The following is a 27,642-nucleotide window of genomic DNA, read 5'->3' on the forward strand; positions in this document are numbered from 1 at the left end:
GAGTTGGATATATCCAAAGATACTGTATGAAATCATCTGCTACATTTCTAGACCTCTTTTCTATCTTTTGGTATATGTAATAAACACATTCTTTGGTATATTCACTCTGAATAGTACAGATATTCCCTTTGAACTCTCGTTTGTCCAGTCCTACTCTGCAGGCGCCTACAATACCTCTCCACTCGGACATTTCATTCCTCATCCAGAGTGCTGCAGTCACACGACTTATCCTACTTACCTCTCTACTGTTATACTCTGCGGAACGACTTACCTGGTACTGGACCACATACACCCTCCTCCCAGCCTTCCCCTTCCAGCTGCTGAATACCACATTATCACGCAAAGTTTAGCAGATATTGTGCGTTATCTACATTTACACCCTGTGTTCATCCCACCGCATCCAGCACAGTGCCCATCCATCACCTAGTGCTCCTTCATCCACCTGCGTCTTACCTGCTCTATAACCAGGGAAAACTTCCCTGCTCTTCCTCCTCACTCCTCCAGTACATCCATCACCCGAACGCCCCACAGCCAGACTATAGGACGCATCAGCAGCTGTCTGTACCATGGGGGATCTGACCTCCCTGCTTCTCCTGTCCGTGTTCATCCTGGCCGACTGTGAGTAACGCTTTTCCCATCAAACTTCATGCTCTATGAATATTATTTATTTTCATTAACGTCTTGATCAATGTGCAGAGATCAGTCGTAGAAGATATGCTGGAATGTAGCCTTCCCAGGCTGTAGACACACATACACCATCTCTGCCTATACAGCATACCCTTTATATTCTGTCCTCAACCTCTGTTCCTTTGTTATTATTTTATTAATACATTCAACATATGTGTTTTAACAAGGAGGAATATTTGTTTACTATTTAGGCACAGTTAGAAATATAAACACACTGAAATGCTGCATTTAAATAATTGTTTTCATGAAATATAAAAATAGGAGATTGACTGAAGTTCACTCATGCAGAAAATACATCCCAGGGCTGGTCTATGCTGCATTTATAGTTAGTAAGGATATGCCAGTACAGTGTGCCTTGTTAAAATAATTCAAAATGTCTAAAGTACATTACATTGTGCACTTACTCTGTGTATATTTAACTATAATAATTTACAACTGAAATGCACAATGAAACTAATAACTATAAATTGATTATAGGAAATTCACACTGTACATTTATGATTAGTATTTCTGTCCACCAATAGTGAAAATGATATACCATTAAGTTAATCTTTATCCATAAATCACACTGCTGTGGGACAAATGACTTTCAGACTGTGCAGCAATAAGTTAAAAGTTTAGATTTGCAGGATAGACTTCTCAAGTGAAATAATCTGTATATATATATGATGTCCTAAACTATATTAATTCCCACTACAAATATGAATATACATAATATTCAACCATCATTGTGTATAGAACAGTAGAATATTTCACTCTATATTTACATGATGTAGTTTCCCTATATACATTATATTGAAGCAGGTATCGTCTTATAGAAACTATTTGCTAAAATGTAAATACACAGACATTATACACTATACCAGCTATATGTATTGTACAGCAAATGTGTATTTACTGTGTATATCATTCCATTTTTGCCATTAACACATATGTACTATACATATATAATATTGAAGTATGTTCTATGTACAAGCTTATCTATTAATAGCATAAATACATTTATTTGAATGAATTATATATTCAACATATGTATACTGCAAAAAGAAATACATCTGAAGTGTATCATTATAGCAACATACAAAAAGGATAAGTTCATATACTTTTTATTGTACAATGTAGACAGGTCTAATAAAGTGGGTCATCATTGGAAATGTTTGTCAAGATGTCCTAACTTTAATTTCAAAACCACATGTATAGCCAATCCATGTCATGACTTCAATTACTCCTGTAAAAAACTTTACTAAGCAGTTAAACTAAGTAAAACCATTTTAGGAAGTTACCACAGTACAGTTTTGATGCTACTAATATGATACTGTGCAAAGGTAAATAATATAAAAGCATTATAATAAAATTCAGAAAATAAATGTGCAGATATTTAAACATGATTATGTAAACAAAGTTAAAATTCTGCATGAAATGTTTTTTTCTGAAATGATTTCAACTTTAAATACTAAGTGAATGCTATGAATATTTTGATTGTGAAGATCAGGTCACTGTAGACACAAGGAGATGTCTGACTCCTTGTATGATATCACAAGTGAGAAATCATTGACAACAGATGTGAATGTACAAAATCTGCCATGCTTTCAAAGATGGAAAATATATGCAGCTAAAAGGCAGCAACTAGTATCATTAATGTTATGTCTGAGAAAACAATGTATTTTTAACTTAATGGGTCTGGCCTTATCTGTGTGGGGTTTGTATGTTCTCCCCGTGTTTGCGTGGGTTTCCTCTGGGTGTTCCGTTTTCCTCCCACACTCCAAAAACATACTAGTAGGTTAATTGGCTACTATCAAAATTGACCCTAGTATCTCTCTCCCTCTGTGTGTCTGTGTGTGTGTGTTAGGGAATTTAGACTGTAAGCCCCAATGGGGCAGGGACTGATGTGAGTGAGTTCTCTGTACAGCGCTGCGGAATCAGTGGCACTATATAAATAAATGGTGAAGATGATGATGATGATGATTCATTAAGGAACTTAGGCAAGAAATTTAGTAAGTCTTCTTACTTACGTTTTCTGGACAAAACCATGTTGCAATGCAAGGGGTGTAAATTAATTTATTATTTTGCACATAAGTTAAATACTTTATGGTTTTTTTATGTGGCACACACATCCTCTAGCACATGCCTATAGAATACTCGCCTCAAAAACAATAGAAATATATATAACTGTAACACCCCTTGAGGCATGTGTGAGCGAATGTAAGGCACCTTGTAAAATGAGAGGTGTGTCCCAGCTTATGGGAAGGATTGAGGGTGGTTATGAGCCCCTTGTGTTTAAAAAGTGTGAAGTTAGGTAGCAAGAGAGCTAAGTTTTCTGAGTTTCGAATTTCGGTTTTAAAATTGAAATCAAAGCTGTAAACTTTCGGCTCTCATCTGACACAATACATTTAATAAAAGAAAGCGACACCTATCTGTAATAGCATAACAGCAAGCATTTTAAACAAGTGTTACAAGTTATAAGAAAATAATCTAATAATAAAGCAGGAAGGAGCTGGAGGTGGGATATTGAGGCTTGGGGGACGCCTCTTGTCCATCACTATGCTAGAGAGTCTCTGAGTTCTAAGAGGGAGGTTCCAAATTGGCATAGAGGCCTATGATGTTGCGGAAGTCCGAGAGTGATAAGACCAAGTGTACAGTCAAAGCAGAATGCTGCTCACCTGTCCTGCTGTCGAGTGGAGTGAACATGAGTGCTTGCTCTGAGAGACTCTAGCAGGCTGCAGACTGTATTTGGTAATACCCCAAATGTAGGCAAGGATGGAGTGAATAGAAACCAGTAGATAGAAGCATGTATTCTGGTATGACTGCACCTGCTTAGTGGCAGGGTAATGAGAGAGAAAAAGCAGCTAGCCACTATGCAAGTGCAACTCTTATGCCAACTAAAGCTGGGTACACACAGATGCAATTATCGTGCAGATCACACGATTCGCAAGCATTTGTTCAGATATTACAAGTGTGTGTACGCTCCCACGATCATTATGGTACCAAAGCACATCGTATCTCTTAGTTTGGTTTTTGAAACTTCCTAAAAATCACGATCAACGATGGATCAATGTCGGGCAAATGTGGAAAGACTGTCCATGACTTATGAACAGCAATGTAGGCTGATATCTGTAGAGGTTGTTCAGAATCACAATCTTTTCAGCAGATGGTTATGATAGATGAAAAGCACAGATATGCAGGTAAATTGTGTAGGTGTGTACACCTGAATCTTCATTATCATCAGGACTTTCAATCGTTGGTGAATTCATTACAGAAATTGCATCTGATGTAAGATTGCATAGTTGTGTACCCAGATTTAGATAACTGCCTATGTAAAATTGGAAGATATAAATGAAGATCTACTTTGGTTATTTTCATCAAATAACATGTCCTGGTGCCAGTTTATTTCAACACTAGTAACTGTACACTGCTGCTGTATCTGCCCTTTACATGCTTTACTGCAATTAAGCCTACATGTACAAGGACACCTGTTTGCTCTTTAGCCACAGGAGCCTAAGTTACAGTTGGGTGGTTAAACCAAGTGTACTGCAGAGTTATGTGCAATAGACAGATACACCACTGCTACCTACCAAACAAGGGCAAACAAGGGTTACACATACAATTCAAATATAACTGAAATCTTTTTAATTCAGCACAATTCCATAAGGCAATTATAATCTGCGTAGGGTTATAAAACAAGTGCAATGCTTTACTTACTTTTTATAGTTTGCTCATCATTATTTTCCTTCTCCCAGTATTGGATGAAGATATACTTTATAAAGGATGTTGAAGTATTGCAGCAATAGTGAGTGATACAGTATACATTACAGTTGTACAGCTCAATTTAAAAAAAATTGAAAAGTGAAATGTTAACTAAAATGCATAACAAGTGGTTTTGACTGGTTAGTAAATATTGAGTTTAAAAGCACATTTAAACAATGCTGACATCTAGTGGTATGTGAAATTAAATCAAAATATACAGTAACTAGTTAGTAAACTTAAAACAAAAATTGGCTTACACATACCTCCCAATAGTCCCAATTTCAGCCAAATTCAGTGCCCTGTCCCACCTGAGGACATATTTGTCCCACGGGTGGGAATGTTGGGGGAATGGAGATAGCAGATAATGGGCGGCCTAGTGCAATAAGCCCATCGGGGCGTAGCCACGCTCCCATCATGTTGTGGTCAAATTCCCTGTCCCACTGCTGGGGACTTGAATGTTGGGAGTATGCTTGCATAAATAAGAAAAATATCCATCCACAGTCACAACTGTATCTCAAATAGCTTTAGTTCTGTTAAGCCACTTTAACATTTGCATATACCGTATTTCCCCATGTATAAGGCGCTCCCATGTATAAGACGCACCTTACTTTTGGCCCCGAAATTTGGAAAAAAAATATTACGGTAGCAGTCCTTGCCTGCTGGATCCCCGCTGACACTCTGCCTTCTGCATCCCCGCTGCCTGTCCCCGCCTGCTGGATCGCGCTGACACTCTGCCTCCTTCTGCATCCCCGCTGCCTGTCCCCGCCTGCTGGATCGCGCTGACACTCTGCCTCCTTCTGCATCCCCGCTGACTGTCCCCACCTGCTGGATCGCGCTGACACTCTGCCTCCTTCTGCATCCCCGCTGCCTGTCCCCCGCCTACTGGATCGCGCTGACACTCTGCCTCCTTCTGCATCCCCGCTGCCTGTCCCCGCCTGCTGGATCGCGCTGACACTCTGCCTTCTGCATCCCCGCTGACTGTCCCCGCCTGCTGGATCGCGCTGACACGCTGCCTGTCCCCCTCCTACTGGATCACCTCCCCCCCCTCCGCTGAGCCTGTATCGCTACCCCTGTATAAGACGCACCCAGGTTTTGGACCCAAAATTTTTGGGAAAAAGGTGCGTCTTATACATGGGGAAATACGGTATACTTATATATATACTTTGTAGTTCTATTATACATACCAACTTGTGTTTGAGGTCAAATATGTAGAATGCCTGGACTGCTTTTAGGCAAACGATGACATAGGCATATTCCACTTGATATCCACTATTTCACCCCTGGCCCATCTGGGATGACAGCGAGCTCCAGGGTGCAGCTTTCTGTCATTTGCAAACTAAAATGTTTTTTTCCAAACCTTACCATAACCTTAAGTGAAGTTCTAACTACTATTTTATTTTTTTTATTTTTTTTAAAAACAGTTTGTTTACCATATATGCCTAAAAACAGTCCAGATATTCTATAAATTGTCTGCATTTTACAAATACTCATGGGCTGATATTGGAGCCTATTTATGACAGGGAGAAAACACATTTCTCAGACAAAAACAGGTGTTCTCCCTGTCTTTCAAGGGGGTTACCGCCAGTTATAGCTGATGAACACTTTCGCTAGGCTTCTGCAAAGCATGGGAAGCCTATTTAGGAAGGATCAAGGTGGTATGTGTACCCCCAAACTCTTATATCGCTATCACTATCTCAACCATAGAAAAATATATTTTCTAATAGAATCTACATTCTTAGTTTTATTTCTTTTTTTTTAAACATTTTTAAACACTTTTTTTCTCCATGAATGTGGAACTAAAAGCCCAAATCATCCCCTGTGCATGTTGGAACTGGCAAGGACTCCTCTTACTGCTGCCAGCCAGTATTGCAGGGGAGCTGAGTATCACTCTTGTGCTCTGGCAACACTTTATTGGTGAATTGTGGCGATACAATATTTTCTATGGCTGTGATAAGTGGTGATAGAAAGCCTTAGTTATTGCCACTTTATAGTAAATAGGGACCATAGTCCTAAACTAAATAAGAAAACTGAGATAATTTTGTGTCCTGCAAAAAAACACATTTTTAAAATATGTGTTATGGCATTGTGGGAGAATGCCATGTGTGTATGAAGGGTTTAGTTGTCCAGAAGCAGGAGACAGATTTCCCATCCTTACACTGGGCAGGATTATGCCCTTCATAAGGAAAAGCAAGCACAGTATGAGGGAGACTACCAAGGAGTGTAGTATATTAGCTCACTACCTGGTACTCTCTACCAGAGTAAATAGTTTTTCTTTTGTATGTAGCCCTTCACTTACATTCTTTACTCTTCTCAGTCTTTTCCTGAGTTGTTGTGTTTCTATACTTTGGTCAATAAAGCTTTTGTTGAATTTCATGCCTGTTTCTGGAGTCTGGGCTGAAGTCCTGTCCTTCACAAGTTGGTGTAAGAAGTGGTACTGAGCCAAGTCTTGACCTTTAGGACTCAAAAGAACCATCATGGAGGCCCCTGTCCAAAGGTTTCTTTTGTTCAGGAAAGAGTTACAAAATCAGAGTTTGTGACAACAGCAGGATATTCAGCAGGCACAGATGGAGGTCATGATCAAACAGATCGGGATCTGTGAACAATGTTTCAGCAGAAGAGGGCTGCTCATAGGGATAATGGGAAAAAGGAGATGTTTCTGGCAATCCTATCTTCCTGTCACGATATGGGAATCCGGCTACCTGTGGATATTGACACTGCAACACTAGGAGGCGCGGAGTCTAACACGCCGCTGGTCATCACCAGGGACTCCCGCAAGGGAGTTTGGATTTTTGCGGCAAACGATGTGCAGGTCGCGGCCCTCCCAGGAAGCTATCCACAAGGTGGCGATGAGAATTGTGGTCATACAGGCTGAGGTCAGGAACCGTACAGGCAAATAAGGTACAGAATCAGAAACCAAAGAGTAGTCAGCAAGCCAAGGGCCAATCCAGAGAGTGCGGTACAAGTCACAAGGAAACTTCAATACAAGGTCAATGGGAGCCGGGTCGGTACACAGGGAATCAGACAAAGTATTAGAGAACATAGGGAACGCTGGAGGCTAGATTAACTAGTTGCTCTGGCACCCTAATGGTGTCAGAGCTAGCTTAATATAGGAGGAGGAAGCAGCTCATTGGTGGGCAGTGGGGAGTGCCTCCTGTTGCCGTGGCAACGGGCGCGCATGCGCCTTGTGAGAGCCGGAAGAAGCATCCCAGTTGCCTAGCAACGGGGCACTTGACAAGTGGAAGATGTCCGTTCCCGGCCAGCGAGGAGGCGCGGGGACGGCTTTGACAATTCCTAGATGCCAGTGATAGCACTAATCCCAAAGAGAAAAGACTGATATAATCCTGAGGCCTGAGAGTGTGGCCTCGGTCCAGGCATGGCCTGAGAATTCCGGGGCAATCTTTCTTGCACCACTGTTAATAAGGGAAGCACACGTGACATGTGCGGCCTTCATGGCTGAAGGACTATCAAAATGTTAAAGAAGCTATTTTTTACCACCTCTCATCCTGGAAATCTATCAGTGATGGTTTAGAGCTCAATTCTTTTTGATACTGCCTGAGGCTTCGGGCCCTTGCAAAATATTTGTGCAATTATGCTAAAAGGGAGATACTGCCAGGGACTGACACCACCAGCCAGGTGGTAAAAAGAGTGGCACTGGGACAGTTTATTAATGAATTTCCTCAGTGCCTAGCTCAATGGTTTCTCTTCCATCAGGATTTGACCCTGTTATCCATCTGGTTGCGAATGCCCTAGCTGTAGATGGGATAGGGTGCAATCCCCAACTCCAGAATCCCGTATGGACTTGTTATGGTCCAGCTTAGAGAAAATTGCAATAGAAAGGAAGCAGAAAATAGGTCAGCTATCTGCTACTATGGCCCAAAACATATCTACAAGACCTAAGAGCCATGCCATTTCCTCAAACTTACCGGCCTGAAATGCACCACCGAGGAACAAGGCCCAAGGTTTTTTCCTTGCATTCCTGGCTCAACGGGAAGATTTTGGCTAAAATTGAAAATGGGGTTGTAGTGAATGTTCAATCAGATGTAGAAGAACCCAGGTATCTGTGCTTTGTTTTGCTAAATATTTTCTATAGAAGGACCAACATAAACAATGGGGGAATTCTCAGTAACTGGTCGTCCCTTACACTTAATACTTACATGCTTACCAGTACATTTGTCTGGTGTTGTTGGTTCATTATCTCAAACTTTTACATTATTATTTTAGGAAGAATATATAGATCCTATTAATTGTTAAGACGTTTTACTCATCTTTCTGTTTTTAACTTAATGGAAGGTTGTTTTATAATTTAGATATTGTGTGACACTCCAATGTATTATGTTATTTTATTGCAATGTATTAATTTATATAAACATTTAAATTTTGATAATTTATAGCATGCTACTAAATGTAAAGCGATTCTTATAATCTTTTAATATTTTTATATATTTTTTTATATACAAGCACTCGGGATATTAATTATATATATTAGCTTGGGAAATGATGTATACACATAATAAACAAAAACGAGTGTCTTATTATGGGAATATGAATTGAAATAATAAATAGCTGAAGCATAACATCAAAACAAACAATTCTATCCTTCCCAGTGAGAGAGTAGATTATTTTAATTACATTAACTGATCATATAGATCTATAAACCTCTGCATACATAAACTTTGAAAGACCATTTTATACCTCTATCTATAAATATAAATGACCCCCCCCCCCAACAGATGATTTGTTTATGATAGTCACATCATATTATATCATAATTTCAATACTTCAAAATGTAGACGTCAGGCTGAAGTATTTAAAAACAGTCCATTATTGAATAATCCGTAAAGTGGGATATAAAAGCACTGACCACTTTTCTATGTTTCAGACTGATTAGCTCTTAATCGTATAATTTATCAACTATGATAAAATGTAACATAATTTACAAATCAAATTTTGGATAATTAGAATTGTTATGCTCCAATATCTCCTGCTACTTGAAACAGGACTTCTGCACTAATTTGATAGGAGGTTTAGATATCAGATAAAAGAAACATATCGTGTGCACTAATCACATGAAAATATTTGTTTGCATTTAAAAAGAGATGATGCTCGTGGAATTCTCTGGGGGTGATGTTGGATCACTCTGGCCATTAAATAATTACCCAGATTGGACTTTTAAGAGTAGTTGGTGTGTACAGTGTACTAGTATGTGATGCTAATAATTGTTGATTTAGCGATCACATGAAATAATAAAAATTAATAATTTGAATTATAATGGAAATAGAAAAAGAAAATATGGTAAAATATCTCAAAAAGGAGATCAGGTAATAAATAAGTCCAGTATTGAATAGTCTCTAGTGGAGCAGTACATTATTAAAGTCTGGTGATTTAGTCAGGCTGATTGTTGATGTTATATCCTTGCAGATGTTCTAGATGCTTCATATGTGGGGGTCCTCTCTGTGGTTAGCCTGATTCTTTGGGGAGTGGACCCTGGATGTTTCTAAAGGGGAGAAGTAATTGTGTTAGGGGGAGATCTTAATAAATATTTATACTTACAGTACTTGGCTTTTTAAATACATATTTAGTACATAAGTACATTGTGTAGCTAGCGAAGCTCAACCACCTCACCAAGGATCCCCACATTTCTGGTGAGTCCCTGATCTCACACTAACACATATTTGCCTACTCTCCTGGAATGTCTAGGAGACTGTCGAATTCCGGGTATGTCTCCCAGACTCCCAGGAGAGCAGGTAAGTCTCCCGAATCCTCTCCCCCACGGGCTTCAATGATGCAATTTATGGCAAATCGCGTCATTTTGGCCCCACCAGCTTTTTGTCACAGGGGCAGAGCCAAAATGACGCGACTCGCCATTGCCCCGCGACCTTCCACCTTGCCACCTCACCCCTCTTCAGTAGGCAAAGTAGTATGTACTAACTTAGTACAAAAGTCAAGAATGCAGCTAAAATGACATAATGCGTTACTATAGTGATAAATATAATCCTTAATAGGAGAGACCAATGTACAGATATAAACACTGACATGCAACTATATTGAGGTGTTATATGTGCACATATTGTAGAACCCTCCCCCAGTTTTGAATGCACAAATAGCACAGATAAACTTATCATGAATTATGTGCTATTATTTTTCTTCAAGTAACTAATGTTTGTGGTGTGTCTTCCCATTATTATCTAGATAGCAAAGCAGCGGATTCAGAAGAGAGACTAATGGACACTCTTTTGAAGAAAGATAGATATAATAAACTCATTCGTCCAGCTTATAACAATACACAGCTGGTGTCCATCCAGCTCCAGTTGTCTCTGGCTCAACTCATCAGTGTGGTAAGATTATTTAGAACTGTTTTATTACTAGTCCATAAAGTTGCCAACATTTTGGTTCACCAATGATCAGATCAACCAATTTAGCTTTACATCTGTTTGCAAATTTGTAAGCCATATACGTACATACTTCAGGTACGTGGCCCAGTTCCTCACAGACATTCTGTTAGCAAAAGTAAAAACTTCACCTCAAACTGCCTATTATATTATTTTAAACAGACCCTTTATTACAACTTTGAATTTATTATGCTAAAATACTGTTCAATGGAGCCTCATTTATGCTGTAATTAAGCCATTGTAATGTGAGTTAACAATTTGTGAAGGCAGTAGGAAATGACATGATAGCACAGAAGAGAGTCATCACACAAAGGACGGGGTTGTTTAGAAGATTTATTTATCCCCTGCGATGTTTGCACTTTATACATATAAGATGCAAATAATAATACTAAGGGGCGTATTCAATTGTCGGCGGAAACGCAGAAAATCCCGCGATCCGCACACTATTACCGTTATTACGATAATAGTGCTCGGAAAAACCATTAATACGGTAATTTTCTTGCTGGATTTCAGCTCGCAGCTCCCTGAGCCGCGAGCTGAAATCCAGCCAATCCAGCCAACTGCTACCGTAATAACGGTAGTAGTTTTAACGCCGCAGGACTTTCGAACAATTGAATATGCCCCTAACAATAATAATGTGACACTTGTAACTTGTGATACTGAAAGTATTGTTACCTGGGAATGCTCATGAAGTGTATGATCTGATTTTGAGATGCTTTGGTAATAATGGCTTCTGGTACTGTTCCTCTCTGTGACAGATTAGATCTGTCTGCTGTCATATTTTGTGTTCTGTTGAACTTTGCCGTCCAACTGTCAGTGTTTATTTAATTATTGTCTCTGCTGGTTTTAAGGATCATTTGAGCATGAAGAAGTCTAGTCTTAGTGTGTCACAGAGCTGAAATACCTGAAGCTGCTTTATGCAGCATGGTGCAGCCACTTCTGCTAAGTAACAGTTTGTGACATGTTGTACCTAGTGTGACTTAGTAAATAACAGGGCCATGCTAAAGGGTGAAATGAAACTTTCAGAAGGCTTACATCATAGGTTCTCTGTCATTCCGATTTGTTTACTATCTTAAGCACAACTTGACCGTATGGTGCAGCGCCCATTTTCAGAAAAAGTAGATAATGTAAAAGCAACATAATACTGAATTATTTTTGTTTGGATTTGTCTATTTTAAGCATAGGGCACTTACAGGTTCTGGGAATCATCCTGTCCTGCTTTATAGTGGAATCAGTGTCGTCAGCAGTGATGGCACTTTAGATCAGCTCTGCGCCCTACCTCCCAATTAATCATTTTCCCACAAATGTTGAACAGTTAAAAATATGTGATGGCAGTGGCGAATTTAGTGGTAGCGCCGAGGATCTGTTGAATGCCATCTCATTTCATCTGCTGGACCCAGTGAGTCCAAGGGGTAAATGTATCCATCGCCGATTCTTAGCGGTTTGCAGACATTTTTTTAAACAGCAATTTTAAAAAAAGGCTAAACTCAATGGACTTTGCTGTTAATAAAATTGCCGTTTTAAATAATTAAACAAAAACACCAGGCTCACAGCTACAGCAAGCTGTGAGATTACCCCGAGAGTGTCTATGCAGCACGAAAGCAAACGCCATCTAGACCCAGAAGAGGGAGGAGGCTGAGTTAAGATAAATGGCAAAGAACAATTATGGTTGACAGCAACTGTTTTAAGATTTCTACAGTGACGGGATAATGCATCATGCCTCTGCCTTCCCTTGTCTCTCTTGTTGCAACCATGCAACACCACCATTATGCAAAGAGATACACAGTCCCCAATGACTGCTTTATTATTGGCGACTGATAATACTGCTGACTTAAAAACGTAACACATACGTTCTCTTCCAGCATCTGTAATTGTTATTCCGCTACTTTATGTATCAAGTGTTCCCCGCACCTCTTAGATTATAAGGTCATTTGGACAGGACTATCTTTACCTTCTGCTTCATGCCATTGTATGTAATTTCTTTGTATCATGATCCACTTAATGTACAGCCCAGCGTAATATGTCAGCACTTTCTAAATAAATGATAATAATAATAATACTACTACTACATTTTGAAAGTGGGTTTTCACTGGGAGGGGATCTTTGGAGAAGAGTTCTACCCCTAATTGTCATCCCCCACTCACACCCCTACATTTCTCCTTTCTTGCCTACTGCCAGGTAAGCATAATGTAATGTAGTAATTATTGCTATAATGCCACTTGTCCTGTGTTCCAGTGTAGCACTATAAAGAGTAAGCACTGTATTAGTATAATGTAGTGTTTTACAGGGTAGTTTGTAAATGCGACTACATAAAACAGTGACGTGCTTTCAAATGTAATTATGAGGTCTATTAGATTTAATATGCATTTCAGCTATTATTCAATTTAACCACAAGCTCTGTTTTCTGTCTCAGACAACTTACTATTGTGTAAATACATTTAGGTCACTGCTAAATGCTCAATGCTCAATATTTCTCTGCAACAACACACCCAGCTGGCAAGGACGTTTGGAAACAGAGGAAAATAAAGAAATTTCTTCTAAAACATTGCAGATAATTTTCAAATTGCAGAAGTGTAAAATAGCAGTTCAAATGCTCTTTTGTGGAGTAATATACTTACTTTTGCATAAATGCACCCAGTTTTATATGGATTATTCCGCATTAGAGGACTTGAATCCTCAGGCAACTCTTCCCTGTAGTTATGTTGGGATGCATTTTGCACCTTCCAGTTCTACTTCTGTGGGAAAACTATTTTTTAGTGTGACCAATGCAATGAAAGGCTTCAAACACAGAACACATAATAAATGCAATCCCAAATGTGACTCACTCTCCTTATTAATTCAAATGAGGCTACACTGAGCAGTATTGTAGGAGAACATTATAAATGTGTCACACACAATGATTAAAGTGGTTTAATTGGGCTTGAAAGGGTGTTACAGAAGACAATAATTTGTTTTATTCGGGTTTTTTTATTGTGTTCACATTTTTAGCTTATTTATAGTTTATCACATTTATTGTTATTTTGATTAATTTATTTTATTTTGGATACACTTTAAAGTGAGGATAGCATGTGAGGGATCACCCCTGCACACTAACACTCTTGGATCTAGCTAAATGAATCTGATCGAGAGGTTGCACCACACCTATTCCAAACTATACCCCACACCTAAGACAATCCAGGTGCTGTCCTAGTGATGTGACTAACAACCACCCAACACTTACATATTTTGAACACTGTGTTCATATTGCATTAAATCAATCGGTTCCTGCCTAGTCGTTGTGCTCTTGGAATTTGATTGACAGCCCAGGTCTACTAATGGCAGCAGACGCTTGCCAGTAAAGACCATTGCCTTTTAATGTAGACTGGGAGCAACACAAGCAAAGCAATAGGGTCCTAAATTGAGGTTGGACTTCGATGTGATGATTTCACTGTTTCCAACATGTGCAAAGTACAGATTTATTTAATGTTTGTTTGTTTTTTTCAAAAGACCTTGGAATGTACTAAGCAGACAAGTAGGTGACCTTGCACACATGAAGAAGCATGGCAGGTTTTACGAAACATAAATGACCCTAAGAAGACTTCACACTAGTGACTTGTATGAGCAGCTAATCATGTATGCAAGATCTCTGTGAACACTGAGGTTAGATCCACCATGACTGGCTTGTACCATCTGATTTAACGCAATACTAACTTGGCAGACTAAGGGGCCTATTTATAATTGGAAGATAACCCCTTTCTCTGGCAAAACAGGTATTTTCACAAGTTTGGGCTTCCTCCAATCATGGGGTTGCTGCTAGAAATAGCCCTGTTTAGCTTGGTTTCTCCAGGTGCCTATTTAAGAAGGATAGCAGAGGTACATGTATCACCAGAATCCTCTTAGCGCTATCGCCATCTCAGCATGTTGATGGATGTGGGAACCAAGGATAAATAGGTAGATATCATAGATATTTAGATATTAGATTGATATAATAGATATTTTCAGCAAAAAAACAAGACAAGATTAGCTTGGTTCCCTCTCAACCCTATAGTATTATAATGGAAGACGACAGAAATTCAGCTAACTGTATCTCTGCTACAAGACCGTAGATGGGCTGAACTGTCTTGCTGAAGACAGCAACTGACATTATCTCTTTCTCAGCTCAACTTTCTCAAACTGCCATAAACATTTGTATATGTGTACAAAAGACAAGATTGTGACTTTAATTACTGTTAGATTGACCAATAAGGTAGAAATCTCTACTTTAGTCTTTTGCATTCATAAAATGTCATTAATACCCTACATTTTGGTGTTTTCAAAAATATTGACGGCTGAGACAGCTACCTTGATTTGCATTGTTATAGGCTCCCACCTGATGAAAACACTACATTTATGAATCTCCATAGTAAATATTTAGACAAGGTTTGAAATGTGGTAAGCAGGGCCGTAACTAGGGCTGTGCGATAGGGGCGATCGCCCATAGCGCAATGCTGAAGGGGGGCACAGTTTATGAATATTTTAGTTTGGTTAAAATTTCAGGCTAAGGGGCGGCATTTTTCTTTCTCGCTACAGGCGTTTACATTTTAAGTTACGGCTCTGGTGGTAAGACGCACTGTAACATTACTGGGGTATCTGCAAAATGTCTAATTTTGCTACTGAAACAAGTGACTAATAATAGATTTTTTACAGCAAAAAATCATCTTGAACTTGAATTATTTAGTAACACAAATGGAAAAATTATATAAATAAGACTTTGCTATAAATACCTTGGCACACACAGAATGCACCCGGTACACACTGTCTTCAGGATTCTGACTAGGCAGGTACAATTATACACCAGCAACTACACAATAAGGATTCTAAATCAGTGTATTATGTGTGTATCACAAAGTCTGATTTATATATTGTTTTCATTTGTGATATTAAATGATGGTCAAATTGATGAATGTTTTAGTTTGTTGCAGTAAATAATTTCTGTTTAATTATCTGGAAATTCCATCATCCATAAGATGACTGAATCCTTTGACCCCAAACTCTTAAAAGCCTGCCATAAGAATCATTAGCAATACTACCTAGTTTTCTTTGAAGACACTGGTTGATTTTTATTTTTAAACAACCATACAATAAAAGTAAATCATAACAATATTATTTCATACTTGGCAACTTTGAAGATCTCCCACCCGGGAGATCTCCAAAGCAGCTGCATCCTGGGAGCATGGCCTCGCAGATCGGGTCATCCTAGCCACACCCTCTGTCAAAGTATATCAATTTTGGCCAATTACAGCAGGGGATGGGGCCAGGATCCTATGAATAGCTCCACCCAAATCCAAAATTCAGGAGCCTCCCGAACATTCCTGGAGAGTAGGTAACTATGTTATTTGTGTACACTGTGTGTATGTTTTCATGTTTGTATAATTACTAATATGTAATTCGCATTTTTTTTTATTTTTATGAAAAGTATAACAAAATATGTTAGATTTATTTATATATTCATATATGTATTCTTTTTATCTTAGAATGAACGGGAGCAAATTATGACAACTAATGTATGGCTTAATCAGGCAAGTACAATAGAGTTCAGTTTTATGACTCTAAAATGATCATGAGAAAATAAACAATAGCAAAAAAAAATTAATTTCTTGGATAAATATTAGTGAATCTTCCATGATTCTGTTCATGAAACTGTGATACTGATCGTGGGACAGTCGTTCTGCTGTTGACGATCAGAACTCACATTTTCTTTTTCTGGTTCAAACAAAAAGTCATTTCAAAAGACAGTTTGAAAATAAAAATGTAATTTATAATTAAGATTTTTTTTAACTTGTATGTTTTAAAACTTTTTTATGCAAAACATTTTAAAAGGTAAGTTTTAGCATTCACAACTATTGAATAATCACCTATGAGAGAAGTTCTTGAGCTTTAGTTTGCTCATTAATTTAAAACAATCAAAATGTCCACAATTGAGAAATTCATTCCAAACAGTTTACTTGTCTCTGCTCAGGACCATTAAAAAACACATAGCTGAATATTTTATGGTTTTATAGTAATTGTGGATTAATACATTATAAATATATTACCAGTGAGTTGTCTATCATGAGACAAGCTGAGTTTCTTGTCTCAGAGGGCACATTTGGACATGTTTGAATAGGTAAGAAAATAAATCGCTGCGTCCATCGCAACCTCTCGCTGCTGATTATGTCCCACAGTGCAGAAGACTTGCCATTAAGCAGCCTACTTCCTGGAGCATCACTTACAACCCATCCCTGGCACTTGGGTTTGGTTTAAGTGGTGGTCTGTCAGTGAGACTCCTGGAGGCAAGTAGTTACCGTTTAGTTACCAGGCCACTTTCTGGACCTTCACTGTCAATGAGGTTATGGGAGGTGACTCTCAAGTGAGTGCTGTCAACGTCCTGGAACCAGTGAGGCTCCAAGTAGTTGGCTGTTAGGGATATGAGGAGTAGGGAGTTGCAAAGACGTCTGCCTCAGCCAGAATCTTATATATAGATGCTCCTAAATATTACGCTGTAGAATATTTATGTTACAATGCAGATACTCAAGGCTTACAGCAATTCTAACATCATGGAACCTAATAATGAAGTATATTAATTATATTCTTTTAGGGCATATTCTAGTATCAATACTTGAATTATATGGACAAGGACAAATTAATAGAATATTAAAAACTTGTGCGACTATATGTGATATACTACTAATTTGGCTCCAGTTATAAAGAAACTAAGTTGTAACCTAAGAATTTTACTGTCTCCCATGTGTAGGAGTGGGTGGACTATCGATTGACCTGGAATCCAGCTGAGTATGACGATATAAGGAAACTTCGTATTCCATCTAAACAGATCTGGCTGCCGGACATTGTGCTCTACAATAAGTACTGGAAAATACTATTGCTTACACAGCTGCAATACCCTATTGAAGTTTTGGATTTTCAGCTAGCTGTAAATGTTGCAAAGCTAACAGCAACCAAGGCATAACTTTATACTTTAAACATAGCACAATAACATGAATATATTCTTTATATAGTGGTAAACCCTATCGATATTGTTTCTTTACAATATCTTCTTAATATTTTTTTCTGTATTCCTGAGAGAGTGGAGTTATTTTGCAAAGTAGGTAGGGTTGTTATTAGTAAGCAGTAATAAAATAACAGTATTAGTTTGATGGCAGGGAGTGACATGTAGCGGGTGGGAAAACTACTCAGTTGGACTGAGGGTGAAGAAAATGCTATAGGTTGAGCGTGATCAAACAATAGTCTAGAGGACAGCATGTAATCTTATAGCTTTCTTTTAGTGTTGCAGTAATTGCCTTAGGGGTTGCATTCAGACAGTAAGTCAATATTTATCACCTCCTCCCCAGTTCCATGACCGTGTCATTTGAAATTTAGGGGCATATTTAACAATAACTTTTTTTTTTTGCACAATCATTTTCATTCCTTATGGCAATGATAAGAAATGAAAGATCATGACCATTTATAAAAGTATTCTGCCATGACAGCAGTCCGGATAAACGACTGTCCCAGCGAACACCTATCTCCTATCACTGCTATTCTTTAGTTATAAATAGAGGGCATACTTAAATTTGCTGTGGTTCCTATTGGGGAATTAGGAGCTAGTTAAGTAGGCCCCTTGTAAGTAATAAACATGGGTGAGGGAAAAATTATTTAGCTTTGAAATGCAAACATATTTTCCGTCAATTTGTATTGTAGTCTTTTTAGTGTCTGGATTCATATTTTGCCATTTTGAAATTAGATTTTTCTAAACAATAGTCTCCTGTTAACTGTATGCATTGTGAGGTAAGATTGTATTTCATCCTATCCGCATCTTCTCTAATGTTTGCTCTTCACTTCACCAGTGCTGATGGTACATATGAGGTCTCCCTGTTCACCAACGCAATCGTGCAGTACAATGGAAGCATCGCTTGGCTACCTCCAGCTATTTACAAGAGTGCATGCAAAATAGAAGTCAAACATTTCCCCTTCGACCAGCAGAACTGCACTCTGAAGTTTCGTTCCTGGACTTATGATTACACAGAAATTGATCTTGTGCTTAGTACAGGCTCGGCCAGTATGGACGACTTCACACCAAGTGGAGAATGGGATATCATAAAACTTCCCGGAAGGAGAACTGTCAACCCACTCGATCCAACCTATGTTGATGTAACATATGATTTTATCATCAAAAGAAAACCTCTTTTCTATACGATCAATTTGATCATTCCTTGTATTCTTATTACCTCATTAGCGATATTGGTGTTTTACCTTCCTTCGGACTGTGGACAGAAGATGACCTTGTGTATATCTGTTCTCCTAGCGCTGACTGTATTTCTGCTTCTAATATCAAAAATCGTCCCACCAACTTCTCTTGACGTTCCACTCATTGGGAAGTACCTGATGTTCACTATGGTGCTGGTGACATTTTCCATTGTCACTAGTGTTTGCGTCCTTAATGTCCACCACAGGTCTCCTAGCACACACACAATGCCATCGTGGGTAAAGAGCTGTTTTTTGGATAGGCTTCCAGTGTTTCTGTTCATAAAAAGACCAGAGTATAACTCTTCCAGTCAGAAACGGCGCAGTTGCCAGCAGAACACACACCTGGACTCATGCAGGAACTCTGGCTGCTTTGCAAATGCTGCTAATCCAAAAACAAATGATCAGAGAGTTTATGAACAGGCTGAACATTCTAGAAACCAGGATGTCCGAAATAGACACTCCAGAAAGTTCTCTCCACAAGTTCAAGAAGCTATGGAGGGTGTGAGCTTTATAGCAGATCACATGAAAAGTGACGATGAAGACCAAAGTGTAAGAACCATCTTTGTACATATGAAATGCATTGTCACACAGATCCATTATATTGCAACATTAAGCACAACTCTTACTACATATTCCACTGACTCAAATAACATTTTTGGGTTTACTTTCTTTAGTAATGTGTAGGCTGTGATTGCAATGTTTGTGGCTCCCTCACTTACATATCGCATAACCCACTAAAGAGCGATTGAAGCAGATAATATTTAATGAGGTTTCCTTTGTTTTTTTTTACATATATTTTATAGACGTGTGATTTTTTTACATTCCGTGCAGATATTTATACTGTGTTCAGTGAAACAGCTTATTTGTCTGTCTAATTTGCTGATGCACTCGAATCTCATTCTAGTACTAATAATGCAAAGTCTAGTAGTAAAGTGATTGGTTTTGGCTTCTATTATGGGTTATCAATGAGTGGGATAAAGACTTAGCATGTCAAATCTAGCCTTTGCATGTTCCTATATCTTAACATGTTTTTTGCCCACCTTAAATTTTCCTATTGATACTATAGTGTTGGTTTAAAAGCAAAATTCCTGTAATTTAAGTCTGACACCCACTGGTGTTAGATACATGTGTTTCACTTTTACTGAATAAAATAAAATGCATGGATACTAGTCTAAAAAGAGAACATTGTGCCAGTAAAACTTCTAGTAACAAATACATACATTTTCACTCATATATGGGTCTATCTAATAATGACAAAAAAGTCCTAAACCTGGCAAAAACTGGGGTTTTGCTGAATTTAGGGATTCTCCCTATTCACCAAAGCCCCCTAGCTGGTGAAGACTGTGGGCTAGATTTACTAATCTGCGGGTTGTTGCCTATAGCAACCAATCAGATTCTAGCTTTGATTCATTAAGTACCTTCTACAACATGATAGCTAGAATCTGATTGGTTGCTATAGGCAACATCCCCACTTTTTCAAACCCGCAGCTTAGTAAATCTAGCCCTGTCACTGGGTATTGCTGGCGATAGCCTTAGGCGGGGGACACCTGGTGAATCCTCCCTGTGCTAAGCATGGAGAAGCCTGTTTAACAAGGACATTGGTGGTACTAGTACCGCCGCTGTCCTTCTATCACTAATGTTATCTCAGCATGGCAATAGCAAAGGTTCCTCACCTGAACAAAATGCTTTACTATTTAAATAAAGCATTTTCTCTTTAGTAAAACTAATTAGTATTTATTTTTCTATCTTTTTACTTGTTTGTAACTTTTTTTATTTTAATTTTGGCAAAGAACTCCTTTTAGGACTGTCAGCCAATATCCACGGCGGCTTAACATCGGTCAGCTGCCATGGCAAAATGTTATCGTTAAATAAATGCAATAACAAAGATAGAACATTTTCCATATCACTCAACCTTGTTAACTAGAGTCCTTGGTGGGTATAAGACCTAATTTAAAGACTGATTAAATAATGATTTTTTTTTTTATTGCTTGGCTAGTGTGATATTCTAAACCTAAACTTCCAACTTTTCTACTTGCCATAAATAACCTGTGTATTTAGAACTTTTGGAGTTGCCAAAAGAAAGACTTAATCTGACTTTGTCATATTTTGAGACGAGATACTGCTGTTACCGAATCTCCGCACATAACTTGTGATGGCAAGGATCGCCAACATCCATATGCTGGAGCATTAACAATAGACAAAATAATTTTCTACAACATTTGGTACATATATTGCAGCAGTGGCAGTTTAGAAATGGCTGCTCAATATGGTGACCATGGGCTGCTGGAAAAGGCTTGTCAATGAAGAGTCAGTGGGTTGCAGCCAATCCAAGTACAGAGCATTAATGGGAAGTGAACGTTTACATTTTCTATCATTGTTCCTGGGCCCTCATAAAACACATATGGTTTAGACATGTGAATTCCTTATTGTATTACATTAAGGAGTAACATTGTTACCCCTTTTCTTGTAAGAAGTAGTCAAATAAGTAGCCAAATAACTTTCTACTTTTGGACAAACCATTCTGTAACTAGATACATTATGGTCCTGATTCAGATTTTAGACATATGCCCATTTTCTTCGCATAGCTTTATGTTTTATCCCACTGCACCTGCTCAGAAAGTGAACGTACGCAACTGTGGCTATTCAGAGCTGTATCTTGTTGGCACTTAGGACTCCTTACATCTGAAAACTTGTGATGGAGGGAAGTGGTATTATAATATAGGCAATGTGTAGTAAGGATGTGTTCGAGCCATTGGGTATGGATTCAGACTGGGACATAAAGGTACGCCGGACAAAAATAGTTAGGGGCAGGTGTAAGTAGCAGATGATGATGAACAACCGAACTAGCAAACAACTTGTAATTAGAGGTTTGCAAATGATTGTCAGACGCTCATTGGGACTTCAGTAGTCATACTGCTATAGAGTAGAATCTGCCAAGAGTGTTTTATTACAGATTTTTTTTTTTTTATATGTTTGTCAGGAACTTGTTCCTGCTGTATTAGCTAGGTTATCAAAGTTATTCATAGCAATTGCGTTTGTAACATTTAAAAAAAAAAGATTTTAATTTCACAAGCTGAGCATAATTGTTTGACAGTTGTGTATGTTGTCAAGCGGAGGCATCTGCTACACATTCAGGCTGGGACTCATCTTCAACTCTGAATATGGCGTATGGCATAAGACTTTTTCAGTGGCAAGTTATGCTTACACTTGCTGTCTACTCTGAATCAGGTCTTATATGTAACACAGGCTCCTCCCACTAGGACTGGCGCAGTTACCTGAAGGGCTAGTTTGATGTGTCTGGCAACATGAAAAGGAGACACCTGTCTGTGCTGATGGATTGGATGTGTCCTAACAGCAAGATTTGGCTGAATCAAGCAAGAATCAAACAGCAAGAACTGTATTGTACAGTATATAGCAGTTGATTGGTTTGGCCACAATTCCTGTCCAATCAAGCAGAGCACTTGCTGCACCTCTTAAATCCAAGCAGTATATTAGCTGCCTGGGCATCATCCTGGACTCATTCCTGTCCTCCACATCCCCCTCCCCCTCATCCAATCCTTCGCATAATCCTCTAGGTTCCATCATCACTAGGATCAGACCGTCTCTTTAACTCCACCAAAACTATCATCCACTCTCTAATCCAATCCTTTATATAATCCTCTAGCTTCCATTATCACTAGGATCAGACCCTCTCCCTTAACTCCACCAAAACTCTCATCCACTCTCTAATCATCTCTCACCTCAATTAATGCAACCTCCTCTTAACTGGGCTCCTCTTCACCTGCCGTCCCCTCCTCATCAAACTATAATTAACACTTCTGCAAGATTGATCTTCCCTATTGCTGCTTCACTGCTGTATCTCCTCCAAACCCTACACTGCCTTCCTTTTCCATATAGAATCCAATGTAAACCCCCCCCCCCTCACCTACAAAGCCTGCAGCCATTCCTCCCCTCCCTACATCTCCAATCTCATCTCCCTACATATTCCCTAAAGCACCCTCTGATTGGCCAATGACCACCACCTCCCCTCCCCTCTGGTAACAACGTCTCAGTTCCCCCATGTTTCTCACCATCTCTGGAACACTCTCTCCTGTACTATCAGACTCTTCCTCAGCTTGCAAAGCTTCAAAGTTCCATTAAGACCCACTTGTTCATGAAAGCCTACTAATCCACCACCTACGCCCTCCCATATCCCTTTTATACCTCTGTTCTCCATGTTACCCTCACTTGTTTCATTCTCTCATTATATTGTAAGCTCTCATGAGCAGGACCCTCCCATTCCATGTCCACCCCCCCCTCTCTTCTCTTGTACATGTGCCTTACGTCCCACAATTTCAGGGGCTGGCTGGACTGGGGGGTAGGGGGACATTTGTTCCCCGGGCCGGTCCCATAGTGGGGCTAACTTGGGCTGGGGCACTGGTCATACTTGCATCTTTTTTCCCTTTAAAATCTTCCTAATAGGCTGCTGAATCGAGTCTCGACCCTCTGGCTAAAGTTTGCCAGCCAGCTCCTGCACAATATAGTTTTTACCTACATCCCATGCACGGTATTTTACTCCGTCCCTCAAGCTTGTTTTCTGTCTATCCTGTGCATGTTTGCATTCTGCCATGTAACCTATTCTCTGTTACCCCTGTATCTTTTACTTGTTATATTATGTCATGCCAATTACATCATACTGTATTTTCCATGTTATCAGATTTCATATTATGTTATGTCATTCCCCTTGTTTTGCTTACCTATTTTGTCCTACCTACTGTAAAGCACTGCAGAACTATTGTGGCATCATACAAATAAAAAAATAAAATAATAATAATAATAATAATAATAACAATAATAATATCAATCAAAATCCAATTTGTCAGGTGCAGCAGACTTGTTATTTAGTATAGGTAGTATAGGAAACAGAAGGGATCAGAAATTTCTGGGGTTGAAATAATTATATAAAAGTTCCTTTTGTAATCATTTCGGAAATGGGTATTTTTTATTTTTGTCTGTTTTCCCTGTATAACAAACTTAAAGGCACTGAAACATACTTATGTCCATATGCTGCTAAAACAACAACAACATGACATTCACATAATAACTCAAGTACTTAAAAAGTAATTCAGCCTGTAACATCTGATTAAACAGGCCACATCATTCACATGCCTAGCTTGTGTTTGTGGCATGAGAATGAATGATCTAATTCTGCTGTCTGCTTAGAGGCTATTCTGACACAGAGTGTACCAAAGTGTTCACTCTCTGAATATGTCTTAATTAGTATCCTAGAGTAAATATTATGTGGGAAGAACAGAAAGTATAATATATAACACCCTAATTAAATTCATAGCACAAATGTACGAGGCCCAGGACTAGTGCTACCATTAGGCATACCTTGGCAGTTGCCCAGAGCTCCAATGGTTAGGGCACACCTCATTCACTGGATAAGATTAGCTTATTTAGCTTATGAGTCACTTTTACCTTTGCAGTCTGGCTGGGCCGACTGCAAATGTTGACTTAACCTCATGTGTCAAACTCCCATTGTCCAATAGATTGAAAGCTTGCAAGCAGGGCCTTCTCACCTCTTTGTCTGTTTTACCCAGTTTGTTTATTAGTTTACTATGTTTGTCCCCAATTGTAAAGCGCTACGGAATATGTTGGCGCTATATAAATAAATGATGATGATGATGATGAAGTGACATAATGCCACTCATCCATTGTTTTTAATACCCCTAGTGCCCCAACACTGAGCACCAGCTACTGACACAAATGAAAGCAGCCAGCAGCTACTTACATCTGTAACCGCTGGCTGCTGCTCCTTCATGTCAGTGTTACACTGGGAGTGTAGAGCTTAGCTATGATGTCACAGACAAACACCACACAACGAGCAACGCGATTGGGGAGGGTTCTTACTTGCTAACAATACACACTATTTACACATCTTTCCTACTGTAAATCTACTTACTAAATTGTAACAATTAGCACCAAAAATAGTATAAATAAACGAGCCCTGGACAAATCTCATATTTACTGGAAAATACTTGCAATGAAACTGAGAATTTCCATAATCTAAATAAATATTATATTAAAAATATAATTAAATCACCACATACATGTGAACAGTCGTATAGTAAAAACATTTATTATGTGTATAGAATTTTGCACACATATCACATATGTTACTATATGGCTGAAATTAATTACATTTCTAAGATATACAAAGCTGTCAATTTTTATTGGGTGAGATGTCAATAACTTTAGAACTCATTTTCATTCAGCAAATGTTCTGTGTTCTATTGATTCCCTCCAGTTTATGGAAATTCAAGCTTTAGTAAATATTGCTGAAAGTGTATTTGTGTCAAAAACAATCATATTCACTGACATGTACATCACCTTTAATTTGTTATTAAAGGAAGCAGGCCTATCAACATTACATTCTGAATATTAACGAAACCTAACAAAAGATATCTACTGTTTTTTTTTCTAAACACAACATGTAAAATATCAGCTACTTCAACTAAAAAAAAGAACTATGGTTTCTATCAGTCAGGCACACAAAAATATTTACATAACACACCACCAGCTGCTGTACATATGATTGATCTCACTATAAAAATGACTTCCTGTTAAGGTTACTCAACACCTAGATTTAGGGGTACAGTGGAGCTCTTGATATTAACACATATATTCATGTCTCTTCTAGATAATCGAAGACTGGAAGTATGTTGCCATGGTCGTGGATAGACTGTTTCTATGGATTTTTATCATTGTTTGCGTTGCAGGAACTGTTGGACTTTTCATGCAGCCTCTTCTGCAAAACCAGGCACCATCTGGAAGTCATTAGTGGGCAGAAATCTAAAGAACATTACTGTAATAACAACAATGCTTCCTAATTTATATCCTTGCTGGAGTCCAAAGGATAATTGACAATTTTCTTTTTTATGAATACATCCATGGAGATCTTAGGAAACTCCTTTTTGGTATAGCTTATTCTGGAATGTTTGGACTTGATTTGCCTTTTTAGCCAACTTTTCTATGATAAAGAAGTTTGATGAATCAAATACAATAAAACAGTTCAATGCCACATTTTAGTGTAATGTACAGTAGTTACATTAAAGGCGAACAATGAGAAAATAAAAAAGCAAACAGGATTTTTTTAATACATTCAATTAAGTAGCAAGAGAGAGCTGTCAACCTCTGACCTAGATAAACCACCAGTAATTTCGTCCGCTATGGTAGTCATGACTTACCATGACTACCATATAACTAGAAGCTCTGCCTCAACATGGCCAACATACAGGGAAGTTATTTAAAAATATGATTTTCCTGGTTGAAAAATCCATTCTTGCTCCTGACTGCAAGACACTGAAGCAGGAAATGCCCATGGGGTCTATTTACCAAGACCCCTCCGCTAAGAAGATTTTCTGTTGCTGCTTATCGTCCCCAGCACATTGTACCATCACTGTCCTTGTTAAATAAGGTTCATGTGGCCCCTGGCAAAGGATACCATCAGCAATAGTTTCACCAGTCACAGGGCTTTTATAATGAGTAAAAATACCTAAATAGAGGTTTTCTTCTATTGATAAATAGACCCCGTATCTTAGGTGGATGGCCTGATATTTAATTACTTGTCACACGCTTTGTACTGGAATGTTTGCCGCTTCAGCCTTCCCCGGCCAATAGCGTTAAATAGAACAATCAGCTGTTTGTTCCACGGTATAACTACAACTGCTTTAAAAATGTTTTGTGCAGAATAAGAATATTACACAACTTGCATTTTACTTCTTTATAGAAGAGTGCTACATTCACTAATGTTTTATGCTGCTTTCTCCTCTGCAAGACTTTAATGGATTGTGGCAACATATTTAGCCTGCAGAGATTAATGTTACAAATGCTGTATATAGGAAGCGTTTGACCAACAGTAAAACCTTGCAATATAGAAACTGTGAAAAAGCTAAAATAAAAGCAAAAAAACAAAAAAGTACATTACACATTTTTCAATTACTTGTAAATGACACACTACACAGCAATGATATTGCCATTGTTTTAATCAACATGAATAAACCTACAACATGTGAATTCTGCAAAACAGTGATACAACCCGTTTACTTCTGATATAAACATATTTCCTAACACTTGCTTTATACAAGACTACATACAGGCAGAGCGTGTTTATATGAGGCAAACTATGTGACTGGCAACTTTAATGATTGCTTCACTAACACCTTATACTATGCATGTCATACCATTTCTCTGAAATAAACATACAGCATCTCAATCCTCAGTCGTTCATAAACGAGAGACCTTTTGAAGTGAGCAGTTCTGTGTCAGGGTGTTAAAGACACTGGATTGGTTGGCTGTTGCTGCTGTCCAGCTAATCATATTGCAAGATATTGACAAGGTGTGCAATGTAAAAGCATAAGAAACAGACTTCTTATTGGTTGTGGAAGGGTAATGTAAATGTGGGCCTGTATTGTTGTGGTATAAAGTGAAACAATAGAGAACAAGTAAACATACATAAAACATTAGTAACATTAAATGAAACCACTGATTTTAATAGATAGTCTGGAATACTTTTTCCAAGAAAAATAAAAAAGGAAAA

At 38.5% G+C, this 27,642-nt stretch overlaps 1 protein-coding gene across 1 annotated transcript; it reads left to right on the forward strand.

Annotated features, from left to right (window-relative positions):
• Nucleotides 1–235: 235 nt before the first annotated feature.
• Nucleotides 236–27,642, forward strand: CHRNB4 (cholinergic receptor nicotinic beta 4 subunit). Its single transcript, XM_075208437.1, has 6 exons — nucleotides 236–618; nucleotides 10,621–10,766; nucleotides 16,313–16,357; nucleotides 17,572–17,681; nucleotides 18,662–19,610; nucleotides 25,744–27,642. The coding sequence occupies exons 1-6, from the start codon at nucleotides 567–569 to the stop codon at nucleotides 25,882–25,884; spliced, it is 1,443 nt and encodes a 480-aa protein (XP_075064538.1). The 5' UTR covers nucleotides 236–566; the 3' UTR covers nucleotides 25,885–27,642.

Source organism: Mixophyes fleayi, chromosome 4, assembly GCF_038048845.1.
Source record: "Mixophyes fleayi isolate aMixFle1 chromosome 4, aMixFle1.hap1, whole genome shotgun sequence".
Taxonomy (NCBI): domain Eukaryota; kingdom Metazoa; phylum Chordata; class Amphibia; order Anura; family Limnodynastidae; genus Mixophyes; species Mixophyes fleayi.